Genomic DNA, 23,010 nt, shown 5'->3' on the forward strand with positions numbered 1-23,010 from the left:
GTCACGCGCTAACGCGAAATCAACATTTTAACCTATTTAGACCTGAAATCAACATCATTGAGCTTATGCGCTGCGTGAAATTGACATTTTGCTGGTTTCTAAGTGAAACCAACATCCTTGCCGTCACGCGTTAACGCGAAATCAACATTTTAACCTATTTAGACCTGAAATCAACATCATTGAGCTTATGCGCTGCGTGAAATTGACATTTTGCTGGTTTCTAAGTGAAACCAACATCCTTGCCGACAAGCGTTAACGTCAAATCAACATTTTAACCTATTTAGACCTGAAATCAACATCATTGAGCTTATGCGCTGCGTAAAATTGACATTTTGCTGGTTTCTAAGTGAAACCAACATCCTTGCCGTCACGCGTTAACGTCAAATCAACATTTAAACCTTTTTCGACCTAAAATCAACATTTTTGAGCTTATACGTTGCGTGGAATTGACATTTTGCTGGTTTCTAAGAGAAATCAACCTCCTTGCCGTCACGCGTTAACGTCAAATCAACATTTTAACCTATTTAGACCTGAAATCAACATCATTAAGCTTATGCGTTTCGTGAAATTGACATTTTGCTGGTTTCTAAGTGAAATCAACCTCCTTGTCGTCACGCGTTAACGTGAAATCAACATTTAAACCTTTTTTGACCTAAAATTAACATTTTTGAGGTTATACGTTGCGTGAAATTGACATTTTGCTGCTTTCTAAGTGAGATCAAAGTCCCTGCGATCGCGGCGGGCCGATCCTTTGTTATGATAAACCGAGGCGAGACTTCGACTTATAACAAAGGCTTGGCTTGGTTATTATAACAAAGGATCGGCTCTGTTTATCATAACAAAGGCCCGGCTTCGTTTATTTGCAGCCTCGGCGGGAAAAGGGCGTTAGGTATTTTAATCAAAAGTGAACTTTGTCGAAAACGCTCCAAATTTCGCATAGAGTTTGTTTAGGTATGTTTAGCAATGTCCCGTAGTTTTTTCGCTAAGCTTTGCTTCGTTTTCAGCATATTGCGTATGCGAAAAACCACTCGGTTTTCCTAGCGGCGTCTTTATAAAGCGAAGCAAAAACCAGCGGCAAAAATACAGGAACACGTTGTTCTATTACATTGAAGACCACATGCAAAAATTCAGCTAATTTGGAGCAAGAAAAAAGAAAAGCAACCAAAATCGTCACTTATCCCCTTTTATGACTAGCTTCTTCATATGTGTCAAAACAACAATACTTTTTGACAAATATGCAGTTCTACAGTCTCCGTACATCTGTTGAAAGTTAGTAAAGTTAGGAATTAACCTCTAAAGAAAGATGAACATACAGCAAGTTGACAACCACCCTCCTTACAAGTTAATTCCACTGGTTAGTCAGGATATGTACAATATTACCATTACCTTCTCACTGGAAAGCTTTGATTCACGTTCCCTTATGGTAGCAAGATATTTTTGGGCCACCTGTAGGCGGGTTGCAACGGTCTTCTTTTCCTGCTCACTGGTTTTTAGCTTTACCTGAATGTACATTAAAAGAAACTTCTTTCAAACTGCACTGCTCAAAAGACTACACTTTTTAAAATTTGACAAAAAGTTACATGTATACGGGTGTAAGATTAACTTGTTAATGATATTAAATATATACAATATTATACTAAATAAATTCACCCTGTCTTCTGTTACAATAAGGAGAACCAGTGCCAGCAAAGAGGCAAACTCCTGAATCCATGAACTAGGATTAAGAAAATCAGGCTGAAAGTTGGCCAGTAAAGCACCATATATATAAAAGAACCAAATCAGCCTGATAAATAAAACATGTTCTTATACATGACTGTATAAAAAGAAAGGATGCCACAATAAGAAAGCACTCATATTAAAAGTACTACTGGACGATACAAACTCTAAGAGCCATACAGTGCCTGACAGGAAGGTTAGGACTGTTGACACCATTTTGCTAACAGTTACCTGGGTGTCTTTAGTATGTTTTTTTTGTGTGTGTGCGGGGCAAGGCGGGGGGGGGGGAGGGGGTCAAGGGGATCATGAGGGTTAAATCAAACCTCTAGTAAATGTATATTGTATTGTATTAATTTCTGAAACAAATTTTCAGAACATTTTCAGGTTGATTTCTCACTAAGCACCCAGCAAATAAGGACTTGATTAACCTGAACCCCAAAATCATAAGTTCTCATAATGTGTGTTTACTGTATTTGCAAAGCGCACAGCATGCTAAATACAAGTTTGACCCCAAACATTTAAAGAGCTTGGAAAATGTACTCTTATTGGTGACAGAAGTGATTAGTTCTCTGGATTTAATCTTTAAGGAGATATTAGTGTTCAAAAACTGCAAAATTCTTGAACTAAGTAACTCAAAAATGGCATCAGGCTTAACATTTCTTGGGTCAGTGCCATGTCCTCAATATTCAGAGTTGATAGTTTTGTACAAATAGCTCAATCAGAGACTAAAATACTTGCTAATGCTGCAAATAATTATTGCAAACAGAGATTCCCATATAGTGCACGATGTAGAGATCAAGTTTAAAATGAAAAGTCAAGAAATGTTGCTGTTGTTCCTTGTTCAGTTATGACAGTGTATACACATTTGTAACCTGGAGTAAACACCCACTGTTACCTATCACTAACCTCAGTTTCCTGAAGTTTTTGTTTAGTTCCAGAGAACTCTGTTTTAAGTTTCTCGAGTGAAGCTTCTTGAGATGCTTTATTCTTATTTAGTTCTTCCTTTTCCTTATCAATTTCTTCTTCAAGTGACCGTATCTGTGGGCAAAAATACAATGTATGTTAATGAAAAGACAACAACGACAACATTTATTTCTACAAAAAAAAAAGGAAAGAAGAATACAATAATTTGAAGCTTATAAGTAAGGTATTAGCTGCCTATAACAACCATAAGACTACAAAAATTACGCAGCTATGTATCCTGATACAATAAAGAGTACAGTCATGTGCATTTACAAATAAATCAAAAGTAACTTTATAAATAGAGATGTAAACATATACAAAGTTAAAAGCTAAAGATGTCTCATCTGCTTCCAGTCTTGAATAAGTCGCATCACTCACCCTCAGACCCACTGCATTCACTCATGTGACACCTAAGATGAAGGACAAACACAAATTACAGCTAGGAACTTACCGTTGTTTGAAGAGTCGTTTTCTCAAGTTCAATAGTTCTCATTTTTCCTTTAAGCTCTTCAACTTCAGCCATTACTTTGTCAGCCTTGCCTACATGAGCTGTTGTCTTTTCTTTCTCCTGTTCCCTCTCTTCCAACAACTTGAGTTTTTCTCCTGTTATAAAGGACCACATGTTCAAATCAATCACTACATCATTGACAGTCAATCAATCAAGCAAGCAAGCAAATAACTTTCACACAAATACATGTACATAAATGTACACAGGAACAAATTGTTATAATCGCTAAAAATTAAATTATAATTATAATTAGCTAAATGCCATTTAGTAAATCCAGTTTCAAGAAAGGTCAACAAGGACTTCTTTTTTCCCTTTGATTGATATCTACATGTAGCACATGTTAGGTAGGAATAAAGTTGTTCTGCTTGTTGTTGTCATTGTTGGTCTTGTTGCAAGACACTGGAAAAATATATTACATGGCAGCGTGAAGTGAATTTTAATTGTGAGTGGTAAAAACAATGTTTTATGGAAGAGCACAACAAGTGAGTAAAATATTGTCTTTAAAAAAAGAAAAGAAAATTCATATCTTCAAGCCAACATGTAATTTTCTTTTTACTATATAGACAAACTGACTGTGTGGACAAACAACCACGAAAAAGTGGGAAATAAGGTCATCAATATTCTCACTAGTGAAGATAAGGAAAATATACCACTCGGGTCGCAGATGTAGTTTTGTGTGAATTTTACGAGTGGTGTATTTTCCAGTAAAACACTTAAATGAGTTAAAAATATTACTAACAGCTAAAATAATTCCCATATTTACATATAAGTATACTGTCACCAGCGGACACTGAGCAATTGCTTTCAATGGGTTTCTCTGGACACTGCTTCAACACAGCCTAGTTAATGATAATAATGATACTGACAAATTGATTGTTTGTACAAAACAACCGTGAAAAAAGCAAGAAATGACATCATCAATATCTACACTTGTGAGGATAAGGAAAATACCCCGGAAGTAGTTTCGTATAAATTTTAGGCGTGGTGTATTTTTCACTGGCCTCAGAAGTCCTCAAGGGCGCTAAGGGGATAAGTAAGTAGTATTTTCCAGTGAAACACTCATGTCTAAATAATAGTCTACTACGATTGGCAACTGATTAGTGCGCCGCGCCATTCAGACTCATCAGCAGTTGGTGATACCGTAAACCCTCGAATTAGCGCCCCCCACCCCCTGCCGGAATAAGCGCCCCCTTCGTATAAGCGCCCCTCCTATCAGCCAAAATTTAAAATAAGTACCCCCCTCCCCTCCCCCCATTTTGTGGACGAGTAATTAGACAACAAAGGATGTGTAGTTTCACTTTCGTCCAGCCCTTTTTACACAGTCATTAGTAATTGACATTCTTATAATACAGGAAACATTAGTTCTTTTTCTTCCAAGTTGTATCCTACAATTTTTTGTTTCAGTTTGTGTACACGTCAAGTTTAGAAAAAAAAATTACAAGTACTAACGGTGCGGCGATCTAAACTTTAGGATCAGCTTTTTATCTCGATAAACAGTTTATGTTGCTATTTACGTGCAGATGATGTATTTAAAAAATGATCATGTCAGGCCACGATTTGGGAAAAATTAAATAAGCGGCCCCCTACCCCCTCGATTAAGCGCCTCCCTCCAATAAGCACCCCCGTCTTCTCTTAAATTTGAAATAAGCACCCGGGCGCTAATTCGAGGATTTTCGGTGTCATATTTCTGTGTGCTCTGTTTCGTGGAAGTATAAAATTTTAATGTAATAATCTCTTCATAAACTAAGGCAAAGCTACGTAAAATAGGCTCAACATGAGCTAATATGTCACACCGGATTTGCCGCATGATTTAGTGTTCTATTGTAGTGTTTTTAAAATATGAGTTAAAAAGTATAAATTTCGACCTTCACTATGTGACTGATTAACCGGTCCCTTAATAAATACTTAAAGTATAAAAGTTGTCTCAAGGGTATCTCAAAACTAAGTAAAGTCTGCAAAATCCAAAGGGTATTATAATCATCATATTTGTTTACAAAATGCCATTGAAGAGAACATGTAATGTACATCGACTTTAACAATAAGCCACTTTTAGAGCGAAAAGCTACGTTTAAATATAATCATACTAATCTGCATGCTAAGTGTCCGGCTCAAAATTCAGGTGAATCTGACAAACTGATTTGTTGTTCTGCGACTGAAGAGGTGACCATCTCCTCAGGTAAACTTGTATCGCTAGTATCCGACACTCGTAATTCTTTCCGTATACTTGCGATGTCCTCATCAATTTCGTCAATTTCAGCCTGAAGATCCTCTAAAAAAGGATAGAACAAAATGACAGGTTTCATTTAAACATTCGTGTAATTAGGTAGAAAGTGGGAAAAGCATAACTGGATGGGGTATTGGGCGGGGAAAATATCTTAACATAGGAATCTTGAGGGGAAAATCAGATCTTTACTATAGACACTTTACTGGCCTTTACTGGGATCACGTGGGCTACACAAAACTCTCAGAATAAGGTCCGTGCGCGAAAGGTCCGATGTAAGTGATTGTGATAATGTTACGTATTTTAGTTGATTCGTAACCTTTAGATAACGACATTTCACACCAAATTTAAGCCTTGAAAATATTACGTCACTCTGCATGAGCTATCTTTCTCTGATTTCGTTTTATTACCCAAAACAAAAATAAAGCTGGATAAAGAGAGACAATTATATTGAGTTGAATAGATTAATGCTCTTTTCTACTTGCCTAAACGACAGCAACGAGCTTTAAAGTGGCCGCTAAATGCATATCCATCACACACCTACTAAACTAAGGAAAAATCTCGTAGTTTATACTAGCCACAACTTTAATTATTTAAGCGGACAACAAAACCGTTGAATACTATTCACAAGCCCTTACCCTGGCAGCATGTTGCTTCCTTTGCCTTCTTTGATGCGCTACCTGTAGATAACTGATCCTTGCACTCTGCTTTTCTTTTCAGTGACAGTTTTTTCTTGGGAAAAGTCTGCTGCTCGAAAGCATCTGAGCATGCGACACTTTTGGGCATCTTTTCTTCACGCGCTTCTTTGGGAACATTATGATTGTTACCAGGCTTTACAAGCGTGGGGCTAACAAAGTTAGGCTTTAATAGTTTAGGCATTTTAGCCCGTGCTTTACCATTGCTATCTCCCTTTGTCGCAACGGGAGGTTTAAAAGTAGCTTTCCCTAACTTTGGTAAAGATTTCTTCCGAGCTAAGCTGTCTTCATCAAGGGCTACACGGACATCTGTACTTGCGGCCGACCTTTTCAGTGCAAACCCTAACTTTTTAGGTATTCGTTGGTGTTCACACTCTCCATTTTGAGCTAACACGTCAGAAATTGAGGTTCCTTCCCCATTACTCTTGGCTCTCTGGATTTTCGGTTTCTTCATTGTCGAGTCTTCTTCCACAGTATTATCTTGGGAGATGCTCTTTGACTTCCTGGACTTTTTTCCTTCTTGTTTTTGTACTGGGACGCCTAACTGGCACTCGCTCGTCTTCGAAATTTTGGAACTGTCTCCGCTACCCTTCTTTCCTTCTGAGTTTGTTTGAACCTCCTTGGCATTTTTAACTGGCTGTTTACCATCTTCAATCACGTCCTGGTCCTTATGTGTTGCTTTTGATGACCATGACTCCATAGATATCACAGCACTAACATTGCCTTTATCTTGCTCCTTTTGTTTAGAATCTTCCGTGAGACTGTTTGCTAAGTCGTTTGGGACACCCTTGCTCATCTTTCGTTTCTTTCCGACACTTTGTGTTTTAGTTGTACTTTGCCTCTTTTTAACAACTTTTTTTTCTGTGCTTTTCTTTACGGATGAATTTTCAACACTTGGTTTTCGCGGTTTAGTGTTAGTAGCTTTACAAATACTCTTCTCGTCTGTAGGAATGGCTTCTGCAAAATTAAAACTTGTTTCACGCGGTTTAGTGGCAGTAGCTTTACAAATACTCTTCTCGTCTGTAGGAATGGCTCCTGCGGAATCGGTTTCAACAGTTGAGACACATGGAACTGGAGGCTCATGTTCTTTTGTGACCACCACGGTTTCATCATCCCGTTTTTGGATTCTCTCTGTCTCATGGATAGTCTCACTAATCTCGGTACATACGCCATCATTGTTCTCAGGCAATATTTCTGCGGAAAAAGTGAAAGCAGCAAGATCATCAGTCAAGATAATATTATACACATATGCTTCTCGTGGCAATTTTCCCCCGTTTTTGTTTAGCAAGAGTATCTCCTTCTCTCTACTGACACTAGTTTGAATTCGACTGTCTCGTGTCTAACCCTCGTTTCTTACTGGCTTATCAGAAAAATCTTGGTTTGAAAGTGTTTATGATAACAGAGAAAAGGGGGCAGATTCTGTGGGGAAGAGGAGGTCAGAGGAAGTCTCCGCCTCACCCTCCGCGCACGCATCGCCTGCTGCTTCTCTGTGTTTAGAAGCTAGAGAAGCTGTGAACCATACGTTTGATTAGACCTGGATAAAATGCCGTAAATATGTTCAATGCTCCACTATTAGTTCGTCTAGCGAGAGAAAAACCAAAATATAGCCCCGAGAGCACCGGCCAGAGAGCAAGACGCGCGGAAAAAAAAAAAACATTCGCCAGCTAGTGTTAGCCAGCCACTATTTCTCCGTTTTCTGTTTTACTTGTCGCTAGATGAACTAAAAGGGAGACTGATCGTAGTGTGACAACGGCGTTTAATTGCTAACTTCAATCCGGTATAATTTGGCATCATTTTTTTTCCTTTTGATTACAAGTGATGTAAATGTCGGGTACAAGGAGAGTTGTTGTTGTAACCAACTTTTGTATACCAAGCCAGATAAGTTGTAATCAATCATTCGCCTTAATCACAGTCCGCCATGTTGGATGCAACGTCACCATTTTTCGCATGAAAGCGAGGTCACGCGTGTTGAAACATCATGGCTGAGTCAGCGAGTACTTTGATTTCTTCAGAGTTTTGGTACTGCAATCCGGTGGACATACCGACAACAATATTTACCTGTGACAGTGACAGTGTATATTGGCTCGGGGAAGTCTACAACAACAGGAGAGGATGACAGTTCCGGTTGGACCTCCATAGAACTTTCCTCACCAGAAGCTTGGCCGAAAGTTGATGCTATGGATTAAAATGAAAAACATAAAAATACTTCTGATTATTTTACGATTTTAACCAAGGAATGTTTAAAGAGATACCGACAACAATATTTACCTGTCACAGTGACAGGGGACGATGGCACGCTTACATCAAACAATCGCACTCGTGCACGCGGTGGTTCTCGCTTTGTCGGAGATTTTCTTTTCCTGGGTGATCTTGACCAGCAAAAAATACTTGGAACTGCATGCTTATCCAGAACACGCTTCCCTGTTAAAGTTGTCTGAAAATCCGCTTCCTTAAAGTGTACAGAACATACTCTTGTGCTGTTTGTTATCTGTAGATGGACCAGATCATAATAATTAATGTAAATACATGCGCGCGACAATGACATCGATAACCTAACCAACTTACCTGGACACTTTTGCCCACGTCTCGCCGTATTTTGACAACCCACTGCTTTCGAATGGCTTCATCACTGGGAAATCGGTGAAAGATATGATTTGGAATATATTTAAGGGATTATTTTTACATTGCAGCACTCAACAGTGATCTCCGTTGGGCATGATTGCAGATGATCGCCTTGTCTCCTCGATCGCCGGAAGTTGACTTTACACGCGTGGCCTCGCATTGGTGTCAAAAGTACATGACGTCAATCCAAGATGGCTGCTGTGCGATAAAGGCGAATTGGTTCTAATGAACAACGTAATAGACTTGATACTAAACCATTGTTGTTACTGCTGGTTATCACTGAGGCCTTTGAAGTGGTCCCCTTTGCCTTGTCTTTTTTCTTTCCAGTTTCTCTCTGAAGACTACTTGAACCACTTTCTTTAGTCGTTGCCTTGCTTTTGGCTGGTTTGTTTGTAGGCTTCTTTTTGGAAGTTTTAGGTTTGGTTGGGTTTTTTGGTCTAACTTGCTTAATATCTTCTGTGCCGCTATAACTATTTCCACTACTGCAAATTTCCTGGCTCGACGAGTCTGTAACTGAAGATATGAACCAGCATTAGATATCAAATAGAAACACTCGCTCTCTCGTTTCTCAAATTACCACTGCTATCAATACCTCTCGGGCAAGATGATACGTAAAAAAAACAACTGAATAGTTAGTCAAGATAAAGGTAGGTGTCCCCCAGCATCAGTCACGACGCTGATCACGTTTAAATGAAAACACTGATATTTTTTGCATGCACGTTCGTATTTGATCAAGCTTACTTAGCTCTTAGGCGTAACGTGTTTAAATAAAGTATTTATTGGTTGATCAATATTATCTGACTCCGTTTATTTTTTCGTCATAATTTGTTGGAAATTGACTTTAAACACCTGCAGCACAATCAGGTGTCAGTGCAAATTGAAGTCCTCCCGCATGCGCATCTTGGTAGTGTTTTATAAATGCTGACGTGAATACATATCGATTTCTGGAAGCGGGCTTAGAGAACTGGGTTAAACTGAGTTAACCATTCTTCTCACCTGAATCAATGAGTTCCTCTACTTTCAAGTTAGCTAAGCGCTCCTTCTCCTTAGCCTTGTTACCAATAGTCCCTTCGTAGCGTGCTGCAAAGCCATATTCTGATAATCGAGTCTGCTGACAGAAAAGATTAAAAAGTTAGTTGTTTTGTCTGTTTGTATCTCCGGAGATCAGGAAATGACCCAATGTCCTTGAATTGAGGAGCAAAATGATGAGTACAATATATAGATTTGTAGTATTATTAGATTAGTTAGATTTATTTAATATTATTTCTCGTAAACCTAGCTCGTTAATTCAGTCTTGTCGGACCAAGCGAAAGAGGACTACTTGTAGTCTAGTGATGAAACTCACTAGCCTACAATACAGCGCAAAAATAATGCACGCGCAAGAACTTCCTGTTGTATTTTTTCGGCTACTTGTGAGACAGCGGCGTTTAAATTCAGCAAGTGCAAGAACTTCCCTGGGAGAACATCTTGTTTTGGTTTTGGTGTTACGCTACGAGTGAAAAACCGCTCTAATTGACTTTTAGAAATCGCAGTTATTGTTCGTTTGCTTGGCGACGCCAGCTTTGGAGCCGACAAAACTAACAACGAAAAGACAATGCACGACAAAGTGACCGTATCGTTTCTTTCCAGATATTATCAACGCGACCAACATGAAGTTCATAACTATACAGTCACCCATCTTGAATTAAGAGGAATTAAAATCCGTGGAGACATTATTCCCTGATAACAAATTTATTTTACATCTCTCATCACACATTACATTCTTTGTCCATATCGGATTCTTTCACACATCATTCACATAAATTTATTTCGCATAGTATCTCTCTCTCACTGGGTCCTGTCTCTCCGCTCTCTTGTCTAACGTTCAGGATTCTCCGCTTGCGACCCTAGGGATTTAACAAAAGAAACGTAGTTTTTTTTTTTTGTCATAAAACATCTCACGCAATTTCACTATTGGAACAGACCCAAACGCCATAAAGGTTTAAAACGATCTTCGAAACAAATGAAAACATCATATACGTATGGGTTATTGACCAAGTGTGAGGTCAAGATGGCTGGATATTGACCAAGTTCTTTTTTTGCGTGTTTATGGACCGAGACGGAGTCGAGGTCCAAAAACACGCGAAAAAAGAACGAGGCCAATATCCAGCCATCTTGACCGAACAAGCTTGGTCAATAAAGGATTTATTATATGGCTTTCGGGGAAATTTTTCTTGCGGGACACTGCGGGTAGTCCCGAGCGGGCAAGATAGCTCCATCTTGCCCGCTCGGGTAGCCAATCACAGCGTAGGATTTGATTCATCTTGCCCGCTCACGGAGCTAGCCATATAATAATTACTGTTATCAGAGCTCTCCAACAATTCTCTGATAGTTGGCTGGTCCATTATGAATAACACCATTAAACAAACCATCAAGTCCCTGTTAAGACAGCACCGATACTGAATGAGAGGCAACCACAGACAGCACATCGGCAATTAAGCAGAATTTCGCAATAACACATTGGTTTTAATCGTCACCTCACTACTTACCATCGGTCCAAGTCATCTAAAATTGGGCTTTCCTGAAAACCAGTAAAAATTTCGAGCTTTAGTTCAAGTTCATTAAATGTGTGCTAAGCGGTAAGAGTTTATGTATAGCATGTCCAGTATTTGATATGAAAAAGTTTGATGCAAAGAATTTGTCTTTTGTGTATGAGTAAGAGGTGTATGAGCAATGAGTTTTGATCCTAACATACTTTATACAATATGTTTCTACTTACAGCATCTAAAAGGGCTAAGTGCCCCTCGAGGTATGCCCCTAGCTCCTCCAATAAGTCCGCCACTTGATCGTCAGTAAAGAGTAGCTACATAAAGAACAATTTTCACCTCACAAGAATGTTTGATTTTTTTTGGATCCCAATTAAACGACAAAGACTTGTAGCAGAAATTAGACTGCCTTACCGTTCGTATTTGATTTGCCATACAAGATTAAATCAGAGCAACTTCTGCTTCAAAGTATAACGGCACACTCACACTGCTAGAACTAAGCTCGGCGATTTTGATCGCGCTACAAGCAACGTGCTGCGTTAGTGATTCAAATTTCATTGGGCAACAAAACAACCTACTTTAGTAAAGCCCGTGGCTTTTCTTTTGTCATCTATTAAATCATTGTAAGTGTGATATATAGGCCGAGAAGAACCGTGGGAGACGGAAATGCAACACCGTGGGAATGAAGTTTTGTCTAGGTATTTCGTAGAAAGTTATTTGGATTCACTCTGTTTATCTGTCAATGTGAATGAGTTTTAACATTGTAAAAGCCCTCATACCATTGCAGCTTACTCAGATCTCATCATGGAGAAATGAAATGCAATTCAGTATTAATCACTGGGCTTTAATTTACAGACCTAACTGGCAAACCTATCATGCCTGAAAAAGAGATGAACAAGCTATTTTAGAACTGATAATTGTATTTTACTCAAGAGAAACCTTGATTTAAGGAAAATCATGGAACCAAACTACCTAAGGCTCTGAGGCCTTCCCTTGCAGTGGTACAATGTATGTACCATGAGTCGCGGCATGGATGTAAACGTCTTATTACAGACACCACAACATGCCCTTGGGCGTGTTATGTGGTGACCGTATCTGACATGTTTGTGAAGTCTCGAGTACTTTGCAAACGAACGTGAGCAAAGTAGGCATTGGTATTTACCCGGTCGTTCCATTTTAGACAACTGATGAGCACCCGCGTGTCGAAAACTTGACAAAATTTCGTTCCCACGGTGTTGCATTTTTCCCACGGTTCTTCGCGGCCTACAAATCACACAATTATTTAATAGCCATGACTGGCGGAAATTGGAAATGGTTGATCGTTTTTATCACGAATAAACCCTTAGTCGACATAAAAGAAGTGGGTTGGACTCCTATTTACAATTAATAAAACACTTTGAGAAGGCCGAAATTAAAACTTTTATCAGCATCTTGTGTAAAGTTGTTTGAATTGGTGCTGGTAACGTAGACCGCTTTTACGTTCGAAGTATTGTAGTACCCGAGTGCATTGTTAAGTTACGTTATCACTCAGGAATTTTAAGAACACGAGACAAGAACATTGAGAACCAAGCACTTCTCGGGTGTTAAATTCAATTAATGTTTTAAAAATAATGGCCGAGAGTTCAAACTCGCAGCGTAAAACGGTGCATCGACCGTGCTTTGTTTTGTTTTAGAAAACAGTTCTAAGAAAATACGCGCACTGATTGGTTACTGTGCCTTTTGATAACATACGGACTCTAAATTTCAAAGCTCAACCGACAAATGCGTTTTTCGCTACATACAGACTCTAAAATTCAAAGCTCAACCGACAAATGCGTTTTTCGCTACCTTCAATCAAATGTTCGGCGGCTCCTCCTAGCTTCCGGCTACTGCCGAACACTGTTTCGTTGTCCGAACTGTGCTCAATGATTTGATTACCGCGCGCTCGACAGTAGTCGGAAGTTGGGAAGAGCCGCCGAACATTTTATTGACGGAAGCGAAAAACCCATTTGTTGGTAGAGCTTTGAAATTTAGAGTCCGCGTGTTATTGAAAGGTGCAGTAAAAATCGTGTTTCTATAACTTGATGAAAACACAGAGCTAGCACGAGCTGTTGACGTAATGATGGCGCGTGCAAAGAGAATTTAAATTTTGATGATCAAAGTAAACAAGTTGTTTTCACGTTTGTCGAAAACTATATACTTATCTCGTGATTTTTTAGCCATTTGAGGAGTTAAAGAACTAGGAAAAGTGTTTATGTAAATGTTTGTCCGTTCAGTACAGATAGTCAGTCGCCTAGATAACCAAAGCAAGTTCCAGATGTTGACACAGTTTACGGCCGCCATACTGGTGTTCCACGAAGAAAACATCAATATGGCGGCTCCGTACTGAGCTCTGTAAACTTGTGCGAAACATTTCGACGAATATCAGAAGTTTGGGACAACGCACAAACCTTAAACTTGGAGAAGTGTCTTCTTTATTTATCTTCTATACTATCGCAATTTTTTGACTTAATCCACTGAATGATTTTCGATTTATTTTTTAATTGCTTCACAGTGAAAATACTCTGTAAACATTTTATCCGTTTATCCGTCTTGGAATTGTTTCGTGAATAACACCCGGAGGTCTGTCAGCGATTAAACTTTTTATTCTTTGCCGAAAGGGGCGAATCATTCAGACAAGTTCATTATACGTCGTAAGTTATAACGGTCTGCTGAACATAAGAGTTGTTAATATTTAAATCAAGTTACCCCTGACGCGGCCAATTAAGTCAAATATAAAGAGCGGGGCCTTTGAAAAACGTTCTCGAGTGGTGTCGGTGATAAAGACTGGCTTAAAATGTCGATCTGGTCTAGCTCCGGCTTTGCAGTGCTTCCATAATCAAAGCAAGTGCTAACATGAAATCTTTTGGGTGAGAGAATAATGCAGCAAAGTGAAACAGTCGGCAAATTTGTCGCTTGTTGAGCATGACTGAATTTTGGTCCAGTATGAACATAAACAGCTTAAGGGGACAGCACACTTCCTAGACCAGCTTATACCGAAAAATGAACTAATTCTAAACTAAAAGCATATTATAACTGATTTAATCTTAATTACCTGGCAGCTTCGAAGTTCCGCAAATATATTACAGCATCTCCTTCATCTTGTAGCTGTTGTACATTCCAATCAGAAAATTTAAGGGGGATGAAAGGGGGGAATAATTCTTTTTCCAGTTTGAAGCCACACTAAATTTCCAACAGTGAAACCAAACAACAATGGTGATATCATCGATAGCCGCAATGGTGACCCCTACCAGCCACCCCAGCGTAACAATTTACACACAACAAATTGTACCCGTAATCTCTCCCCTCGGGGGAATTTGTAGCTACTTCGGTTTTTACGATCGTTCAAATTTCCCGCTCGAGAAATTTTGAAAGTCCCTTGAGCATTTTCAAGCTGCCGCCGCCATTGTTCAAAAATGGCCATATTAAGTTAATTTTGGGCTGTAAAACAAAGCCTTTTGTTAGCGATATGGACCCGCTTTTCTTGATACGCTAAGACTTCCAGAGAGTTTTAATAAACTTCTTATTATCAGTAGTATGAAACGACAGCTGTAACAAAAGGAAACTTGTGGTTCGACATCGTCTTGCCATTGAAACTAGAAGAACATGGAGGTAAAAACTGTCTAAATAAGAACAGAAACCGATCTCTTTCCTGTCCCAAGACTGAACTGCATGTGATTAAGCCCGCTTCTGACCTGAAGAGGCAATTGCGCTGCACTCCGAGCTGCCAAAGTAGCTGTTGTGAGCTGTCTCCTGTAGTTCTTTCCTCTAACGGTAATCTGAAAGGATCCTGAATAGATGAGATGCGCTGTTCGAATTTCAGTGTCTTGGAGATTACTTAAAATTCCACACAATCAAAAATGCAAGGAAAAAAAACGAGCTAATGAAAAACGAGCATAAAATACTATCTATAATCACAATCACTCTGTTTGAGAAAGTAAAAGAACTTCGGTATATTCTGTGTTCATTACAATCAATAGCTTGTCCTACAAACGCCAGAGATGGTGTAGTAAAGTTAAGATCAGTTTGTGTGAAGTAAATGGCTAAGTATGGGTTTGATAAGAGTAAATTTCTGACTGAAACTAACCAAATCTTTTTACCCGAATTGTTTACCGGTAAGATAACATCAGTAAACCAGTGTGTCCCAATATTTCTTTTACTTTGAATATCGCCATTACCGGTGAAAAGTGATCGTTGGCTGGAACGGAAAGTCTAATCTGAATCAGTGAACGCATAGATTACAGATCAAGGTTTAAGTTTAAAATAGCGTATCACGTGTCAACAAACCTTTCCCATATCGTCAGGGTCATCATCACAAGAAAAGTTACGAATGCAAGCAGCGTTGACCCAAGCTCTCGATACTTGTTTATCGAAAAACACCACGTGGTACGAGATCTGAAATACATAAACTAGCCTCATATCAAGCACTGTGCGTCATGTGAGGGAAACTCGTATTGACACTTAGGGAAGGAAGAGTCCAGCACAGTCTAGCGACTCACAGAAAAATAAAGTATATACCTATATACATATGACGATAACAAAGCCTGAATATCTATTCAGTGTATAATTTTATGATAGATATTACCGACTAGATCAAAAAATTATTGAGGTAAAGCAAGAGATTATCATCTCTTGGGCAAAGCTAAAGAAATTGTTGCGCTACAGAGTCATTGTAAACAGGATGATATTAATTCAATCTGATTTACACACTTACAAACTACACGTTACTGTCGTTATATATTATTTTACCGGAGTGACATTATCTTCACCAGTTTCACAATAATAACCATAATCTGGGTCATTCTCCATCATTGCTGGCCACCTGTTGGTAGACAACAAGTGGAGCTGAATTGTCAGTGAGTCATCAGAAGTACCTCAACTGGCGGAAAGCTGACTAACATATATGGGGAGTTACAGTAACCACAACGGCGTGAATCTCTACTAATCGAATTCAGTTTGTCCGTGATACCACAACTACCCTCTGGCTAACTATGAAGTCCAGCGTTCAAGCCCAAATAGATTGAAATAAGTAAGTAAGAACTTTATTAACGTGTCAATGTATTTAGCCCATGTGGGTTAATTGGGGACACTGTATTGACTCTACCTAAAAATTTTCCCTAATAGTGTTATAAGGTTCTCTTAAAAAAATAAAAAATAAAATTGAAATATTGGCAAACAATGAAAGGAAATAAAAGAGTATATGTTGTCCTAGGAAACGCCTATGGAACATTCGCTATCGTGACCCGCGTCCTCCAAAAAGCCGAAGCCGGGGTTGGCCATTCCCTTTGAAATGGGCTTAAATATGTATAGCATCAAGGGCAGATCCGTCGTTCTATTCATTTAATCTTTCTTTGGCGACTTTCTTGTTTCTTCTGCCGTCGTGATTTATCATGCATATGCTACAATTTCAGTTAAAGGGGTAAGAGTTCCGGATGATTTTGTTTTCATATCAAGTCCATCATCCTAACCAACCCGTGTACCTCCGCGTCCACACCCATGAGAAAACTGAGGAGAGATTATTTGCCAGTCAGAAACGGCCTAAATAGTGTAACTAGTATCGTTCCTATAGGTAACGGAAACTCACCACGGGTAGCCGACCATCTTTGCCCACACAACTGCCCCACTTGGGTAAGGTGTGTACATCACGTCTAAGTTACCTTCTTGGCTATCGAATGTCTCTTGTGAAACACTACATGTATTGTAATCATCATCTGGACAAAATAATAACAAAGCAATAATCATTATTTGGACAAAAAAAAAAAAATCAGTGTACGGGTAACGACGAATCACACGAATAGACCCGTACTCTGTGCGTGTTTATATATGGGCCAGGTTTGACCCATTATTGGAATTGATGTTATGTGTATCCGCTTGTGTCAGGCTGTGGCTGGTCATATTTTTTTTTCGTTTTTGCTGTTTATAATCATCATAGACACCCTAAATAACTAGGAAGAGAATTTAACCATACATTAGACATTGCCTCACTCAGTCATAATAGACCAATTTCGTTATATTAAAATTCAACCTAAAGACTTTGCGGGGTTTATTCCCCCGAGCCTCGTGCTGAGGTCTGTTATGATAGGATGAATTTTAACACATCGAAATTGGTCTATTGTTTCATGGGCATTGCCTCAGTCATATTTTTTTTCTGGCTGCGGCCCAGGGTGTATCCGGCTATTGATGTTCTTTTTTTATTCTACTGGAGATTTACAGTGAGAACAGTGCCTTACTTTCGTTCATTGAACAGACCCATCTTTCAGGTAACTCCTGTGGATCGACGTCATTTCGAAGGAATCTCCATTTTCCACAACTGGGGATACTACACTGGGCCCAGGTTCCTTGTTTTTCTGTGTCTTGAGCCTGACCAAACTTCTTAGAATTCTGCAATACCACCCATACAAAATCACTCTGAGAAAGCGCAATGCGCTATTTGGCAAAGGTAGATAATTAAAGAAAATAAAAAAATAAAAAATAAAAAAAAGTCTGTGCGCTCAAACCTCTCTCGTTGTATCTTGTACATTGTCGGCGTCATTTCCCTTCGTGATCTTTTTAGGCTTTGCAAGCTTTCTCTTTCTCTTTGAGTTGTTCAACGTGGTTTGATTGTTCGAATTTGATTGTTGGGAATCATTTTGACTCTGAAATGGTTTAAAAGTTGACTGTGTTAAAAATTGTCCAAAACAGCAAACATCTGTCGAGGTCATCATCCAGGAAAGCAATGTTCCCTTTAACAAAGTCAGATTAAACAGCACTTCAAACTTTAGCTTTGTTCTTTTTTGACGTTTTTGTCTTTCATTTTGAGCATATTTGTGTTTGTTCGTTATGTTTTATTAAAATCATTTTGCTACATAAAAACCAACACCTGACAAAAAAAAATGCACACACTGAAGAACTGGACGCCGTTACCTACTGACTTGTGCCAGGGTTGTTATGACTGTCTTGTGAAAAGTGATTGTCGTCAAAACTGGTTGGAACACACTGAACATTTTCCTCACTGTCGCTTTGACTCTCACATACTGACAAACAATATCCTATACGAAGAAAAATGAATTTGCATCAATTTCACAAAGGACAGGTCAGTGGAAAAAACTGGAAACTGTGAGAAATGCGGAATATCATAGCGGAAAATTATGGCCTCGGGACTCTGTTACGAAAAAATCATGCTTATACGGTATTGGTTTTAACAGTCAAAATAATAAAACCCAATTTCGCATGATCAGTACAACCTGTTGCGGTATTAGGACATAATTGGGTATGAAAGCTGTTATTTCGCTGATCTTGTAGGTGCCCATAATATTTATTTATTTTTTTATTATTCATGACTACTTAGAGTAAAACATCATTTTAAGGTATTTCCCTGTTGAATGCATTAAATGGAAAAATATGCAAGTTAAGATTGTAACACTAACCTTTGGTTAAATGTTAGAATCTGGCTTGCCCATAACATTATGGGAATAATAAAATATAATAGATAAAATATGAACGAATAATGAAATAGAGAGAAATTGCCTTTTGCTCTGTCATCATGTTCTGTGTCACTTTCTTGCATTTTCAGCGAATCTGATAGCTCAGGATAGAGGTCTGGCACTAGTTCACTGTATTCGATCTCCCACACTGCTTCTGGTACAGAACTTTCTGGCACAGGGATAACCAAGGACTTTGAGCAGGAAAGCTCTGAGGAATTGCTCTCCTGTAGAAAAGGGAAAATTTATGTCACATCTATCATATAAAGGCAAATGTCCACGTCAGGTAAAAAAAGGTACAGTCTGCAAACGAACCAAGGGGCCTAATCAGGCTGGCGTTTATCTCCGGCTTCTGTGTAGCATGAAGCGACTGGGAGTATTTCTACTCCCCCCTGTATGGGATGCTAGCCCATCGCAGGTTTACCCCCAGCATTAAATTCGGCGGTACCCATTTATACACGTGGGTTGAGAGAGAGTAACGTGTCTTGCACAAGAACAAAACACAATTTTCCCGGCCAGGGCTCGAACTCGGACCGCTTTTGGAGGTGCCAGGTTCAAATCCTCATCCCTGCCACTAGATGGACTTGCGTTCGTTGTCCCAAATTTTGTTCTTCAACATCTTGTAAATTGCCAACTGGTAAGCCTCCAGCCAGTTGCGATTTTTACCAAGTTTTAAGATCTATTTACAATATTCGCTTTATTCATAGTGTCCTCAATTAGCTAAGCAGTTCTAAATACCTTGCCACTCAATAATTGATTTACTTATTATAATTATGATTATTATTATTATTATTAATAATGGTAATTGAACTGAGTGGAGTGCAATTTGGTCTGAAATCATACGCGTGATTTCAAAATCGAACGAGCGCGCAGCGCGAGTTCGATTTGAAATCACAAGTATGATTTCAGACCAAAATTGCACGACCCGAAGTTCAATTACCACTTTATTAAATCCATTTTGAAATCGCACAGTTTAATAGCCCAGTACCAGTATTTATTAAATCCATTTTGAAATCACTGGCTATCCTTGCAATCTGATTGGCTCTCAATGGTGCGATTTATTCACGAATCGCACTATTTTTTGCTCCAAATCGCATCTTTTTCTCAGCCAATGAGAATGGGACACTAAAACAAAACAACCAATCACTTTTCAAGGTTTTTTTAAATTAACCAATCACATTGCAGGAAAATGAAAGACAAAAAAAGCCATTGTTTGGCAAATTTGGCAACTTTTGTTGCCAAAATTTCGTAAAGTTTGAAAAATGAATGAATTTAATTACTTACAGTATCTAAATGATGATGAACAGCTCCTCTAGGCTGAAAATCAACTTTTCCGGGAGTCGTTTCCAACTTTCAGTATAGTTTGTGACGATTATTTTGGCGATATTTCTTCACCATCTGCTGAAGAAGCTCCGTGTGATCCCGAGTCCAGGAAAACAGAAACAAACGAAGAAAACACAGCAACAAATCCAGAGACAACCAATGACGTAGACGTCTCGAGGTTTCCTGTAGTGTCAAGCGATGAAATACAAGAGCTGAAGTCTGTTGCAGTGAATAAAAATACGTCCCGCTCTACAAAACAGTGGATGAACGTGTTCCAAAGCTGGGCAAAGTCCGCCATCTTGAAAATGTCAGCATCGAAACAATGTCGCCGGAAGAATTAGACAAGGTCCTGACGAAGTTCTACGCCGAAGCGAAAAAAAGGGACGGAGATGATTACGAGCCAGAATCACTGAAAATCATGCAAAGTGCGATTGAACGTCATCTAAAGGACAAAAACTATCCACTGAGTATCGTGCGATCGAGAGAGTTCCATAACTCACAAGAAGTCCTCAACGCGAAGGCACTTTCTCTGCGCCAGCAAGGAAAGGGTAAGAGAGCAAACAAAGCCCAGCCACTAACACCAGACGAGGAATCTGCCCTGTGGGAGAAAGGTCAGCTGGGGGATTTCAATGGAAAGGTACTGACCAATGTGAACTTTAAAAACTTGACTGAACAACTTGGCTTACGCGGTCGCCAGGAACACTACGACGCGTACGTGGAGGACCTTGTGATAAGACAGCAAGAAGATGGCACTGAAGTCGTAGAGTTCTGCGAAGGTCCAACCAAAACACGAAGCGGTGGTCTGTCAATCAGGCGAAGAACTACACCACAGGTTATGTACAGCACCGACGGCAGAAAAACCGATCCAGTGCGGCTCTTGAAGCTTTGGTTGTCTAAGCGACCCGAGGGAATGAAGGACACAGGGCCTCTCTATCTGAGCATCATAAATCGTCCTCAGTCACCAGATGTCTGGTACACCAAAATTCGAATGGGACAAAACACCATCGGCAATATCATGAAATCCATGGCCTCCTGTCTCAAGACAAATAAGAAGTTGACGAACCACAGCATGAGGAAAACATTGGTGTCAAAACTGAAGAATTCTGGTCAACCACGCAATGTCATCTGCGAAATAACAGGCCATGCTCGTGAATCTTCCTTAGACGACTACGATGAAATAAATGAGAACCAAAGGAAAGAACTGTCTCACATAATCAGTGGATTCCGATATAAAGAAGGGCATAACGAAAAAAGTCCAAACGAGGTCTCCAACCAAACCAGTGCAAATGAAACCTCCAATCAAGCACTTGCAGTCCAGCGCCAACGAGCACCACTGGCTCCTATTCACCACCAACAAGGCCAAATACATCAGGCAATGATGGGCTTCAATCCTGATTTTCAGCCAACTGGATGGTCCGGATTTCCACCAAGCTTTCCTTCGCAGTTCCAGTACCGCATGGCAGCTTTCACTTCTTCTGGCAGCCCCGTTCCATCGGCGAGTTACACGGGTTGCACGTTCAATTTCTACTCCAAAGACGTCAATGAGAAGTCAGAACCACGGAAGAAACGGAGGGCTTACATCATTGAGTCGGATGACGAAGATTGAACTTTCAAGTGGACTGTTTTGTTTTGCTAATGACTTGAGCAAATTTTAACCGCTTGAGATGGAATGTGTTTTTCCTTCGTTACGCTCGAATGAGTTTTTGACACATGACGTTGACATGTAAGTCTTCATGTTTTCAAAATGAGATGTAAACACGTTTCCGGTTCCGCTTTTTGACAAACCGGCTATTGGTTCAATAAATAATGGTAATTGAACTGAGTGGAGTGCAATTTGGTCTGAAATCATACGCGTGATTTCAAAATCGAACGAGCGCGCAGCGCGAGTTCGATTTGAAATCACAAGTATGATTTCAGACCAAAATTGCACGACCCGAAGTTCAATTACCACTTTATTAAATCCATTTTGAAATCGCACAGTTTAATAGCCCAGTACCAGTATTTATTAAATCCATTTTGAAATCACTGGCTATCCTTGCAATCTGATTGGCTCTCAATGGTGCGATTTATTCACGAATCGCACTATTTTTTGCTCTAAATCGCATCTTTTTCTCAGCCATTGAGAATGGGACAGTAAAACAAAACAACAAATCAGATTTCAATATTAGTTTAAAGTAAACAATAAAATTTCAGGAAAATGAAAGGCAAAAAGCCATTGTGTGGAGAATTTAGCAACTAGTATTGCCAAAACTCTGTTGTTATTTTGTGTTTTTTTCCAAAAAACTTGACGAATGTAATTAATTACAGTTTCTAAATGACGATTATCAGCTCCTTCAGGCTGAACACCAACTTTAATGGAAGTTTCCGACTTTCAGCGTCCATTTTGACGAATATTTTGGCGATTTTTCTTCAACATCTGCTCAAAATCCGTATGATACCGAGTCCAGTAAAACATAAACAAACGAAAACCACACAACAACAAATTCAGGGCCATCTCAAGAAGGTAGATGTTTCCAGGTTTCTGGTAGTTTCAAACGAAGCAACAAAAGAGCTCAACTCTGTCGCTGTGAATAAACATAGTCAAAATACGCCCCGCTCCACAAAACAGTGAATGAATGAACGTCTTACGAAGCTGGTGTTAGTCCCGCCATCTTGGAAATATCTTGAAACAAATGGCGCCGCAAGAACTTGACAAGGTCCTGAGTATTGAGTCCTTTGCCGAGGTCACAAAAAGAAACGTAGATGATAACGAGCTGGACTCCCTTAAAATCATGCCATTAAACGGTATGAAAGAAAAAAAACGAACCATCCACTGGGCATCGTGCACTCGAGGGAGTTTCACAACTCAAAAGAAATCCATCGCAGAATTACGCAGGATGCACCTTCAAATTCCTTCTCCAAAGACAATGAAAAGTCTCAGCCTCAACCACAGAAGAAAGAAAGACCTTCCATCATTGAT

The 23,010-nt window shown here is 39.4% G+C and overlaps 3 protein-coding genes, 1 long non-coding RNA gene and 1 pseudogene across 4 annotated transcripts in view; 1 reads left to right on the top strand and 4 right to left on the bottom strand.

Moving 5' to 3' along the window:
* The window catches only part of LOC145482310 (uncharacterized), a 25,955-nt gene extending 8,155 nt beyond the window's left edge, over positions 1 to 17,800 (bottom strand). Inside the window, exons 1-11 of the mRNA XM_081460967.1 lie at positions 17,766 to 17,800; positions 17,499 to 17,674; positions 16,853 to 16,979; positions 16,018 to 16,090; positions 15,556 to 15,663; positions 14,964 to 15,047; positions 9,722 to 9,833; positions 8,993 to 9,238; positions 6,305 to 7,297; positions 3,131 to 3,282; positions 2,623 to 2,754 (exon numbers count right to left, since the gene is read on the bottom strand). Coding sequence (XP_081317093.1) covers positions 2,623 to 2,754; positions 3,131 to 3,282; positions 6,305 to 7,297; positions 8,993 to 9,238; positions 9,722 to 9,833; positions 14,964 to 15,047; positions 15,556 to 15,663; positions 16,018 to 16,090; positions 16,853 to 16,979; positions 17,499 to 17,674; positions 17,766 to 17,800 — 2,238 coding nt within the window. The remainder of the gene's footprint in view (positions 1 to 2,622; positions 2,755 to 3,130; positions 3,283 to 6,304; positions 7,298 to 8,992; positions 9,239 to 9,721; positions 9,834 to 14,963; positions 15,048 to 15,555; positions 15,664 to 16,017; positions 16,091 to 16,852; positions 16,980 to 17,498; positions 17,675 to 17,765) is intronic.
* Positions 3,215 to 6,287, bottom strand: LOC145480401 (uncharacterized). The gene is made up of 3 exons (XM_081458683.1): positions 6,047 to 6,287; positions 5,272 to 5,456; positions 3,215 to 3,315 (listed from the first exon to the last, which is right to left on the bottom strand). The coding sequence occupies exons 1-2, from the start codon at positions 6,285 to 6,287 to the stop codon at positions 5,296 to 5,298; spliced, it is 402 nt and encodes a 133-aa protein (XP_081314809.1). The 3' UTR covers positions 3,215 to 3,315; positions 5,272 to 5,295.
* Positions 8,005 to 8,756, bottom strand: LOC145481251 (uncharacterized). The gene is made up of 2 exons (XM_081459703.1): positions 8,372 to 8,756; positions 8,005 to 8,278 (listed from the first exon to the last, which is right to left on the bottom strand). Exons 1-2 carry the CDS (start codon positions 8,646 to 8,648, stop codon positions 8,112 to 8,114), a joined length of 444 nt encoding a protein of 147 aa, XP_081315829.1. The 5' UTR covers positions 8,649 to 8,756; the 3' UTR covers positions 8,005 to 8,111.
* A 7-nt stretch (positions 17,801 to 17,807) lies between the features above and the next one.
* On the bottom strand, positions 17,808 to 19,343 carry LOC145481253 (uncharacterized). The gene is made up of 3 exons (XR_014048604.1): positions 18,775 to 19,343; positions 18,176 to 18,296; positions 17,808 to 17,903 (listed from the first exon to the last, which is right to left on the bottom strand). It is a non-coding gene; the product is annotated as an uncharacterized LOC145481253 (long non-coding RNA).
* Positions 19,344 to 20,246: 903 nt separating this feature from the next.
* On the top strand, positions 20,247 to 21,775 carry LOC145481235 (uncharacterized; annotated as a pseudogene).
* The last annotated feature ends 1,235 nt before the right edge of the window (positions 21,776 to 23,010 follow it).

This window comes from Orbicella franksi, chromosome 3 (assembly GCF_964199315.1).
Source record: "Orbicella franksi chromosome 3, jaOrbFran1.1, whole genome shotgun sequence".
NCBI lineage: Eukaryota > Metazoa > Cnidaria > Anthozoa > Scleractinia > Merulinidae > Orbicella > Orbicella franksi.

What these genes read in the sequence shown, in the direction of transcription:
- LOC145480401 (XM_081458683.1), bottom strand. Translation starts at nt 6,287, where the DNA reads ATGCCTAAACTATTAAAGCCTAACTTTGTTAGCCCCACGCTTGTAAAG. An exon ending in GGAAGCAACATGCTGCCAGG is followed by an intron (nt 5,457 to 6,046) that starts GTAAGGGCTTGT and finishes ATCCTTTTTTAG; the next exon opens with AGGATCTTCAGGCTGAAATT.
- LOC145481251 (XM_081459703.1), bottom strand. Translation starts at nt 8,648, where the DNA reads ATGTCATTGTCGCGCGCATGTATTTACATTAATTATTATGATCTGGTC. An exon ending in GTCCCCTGTCACTGTGACAG is followed by an intron (nt 8,279 to 8,371) that starts GTAAATATTGTT and finishes TTTAATCCATAG; the next exon opens with CATCAACTTTCGGCCAAGCT.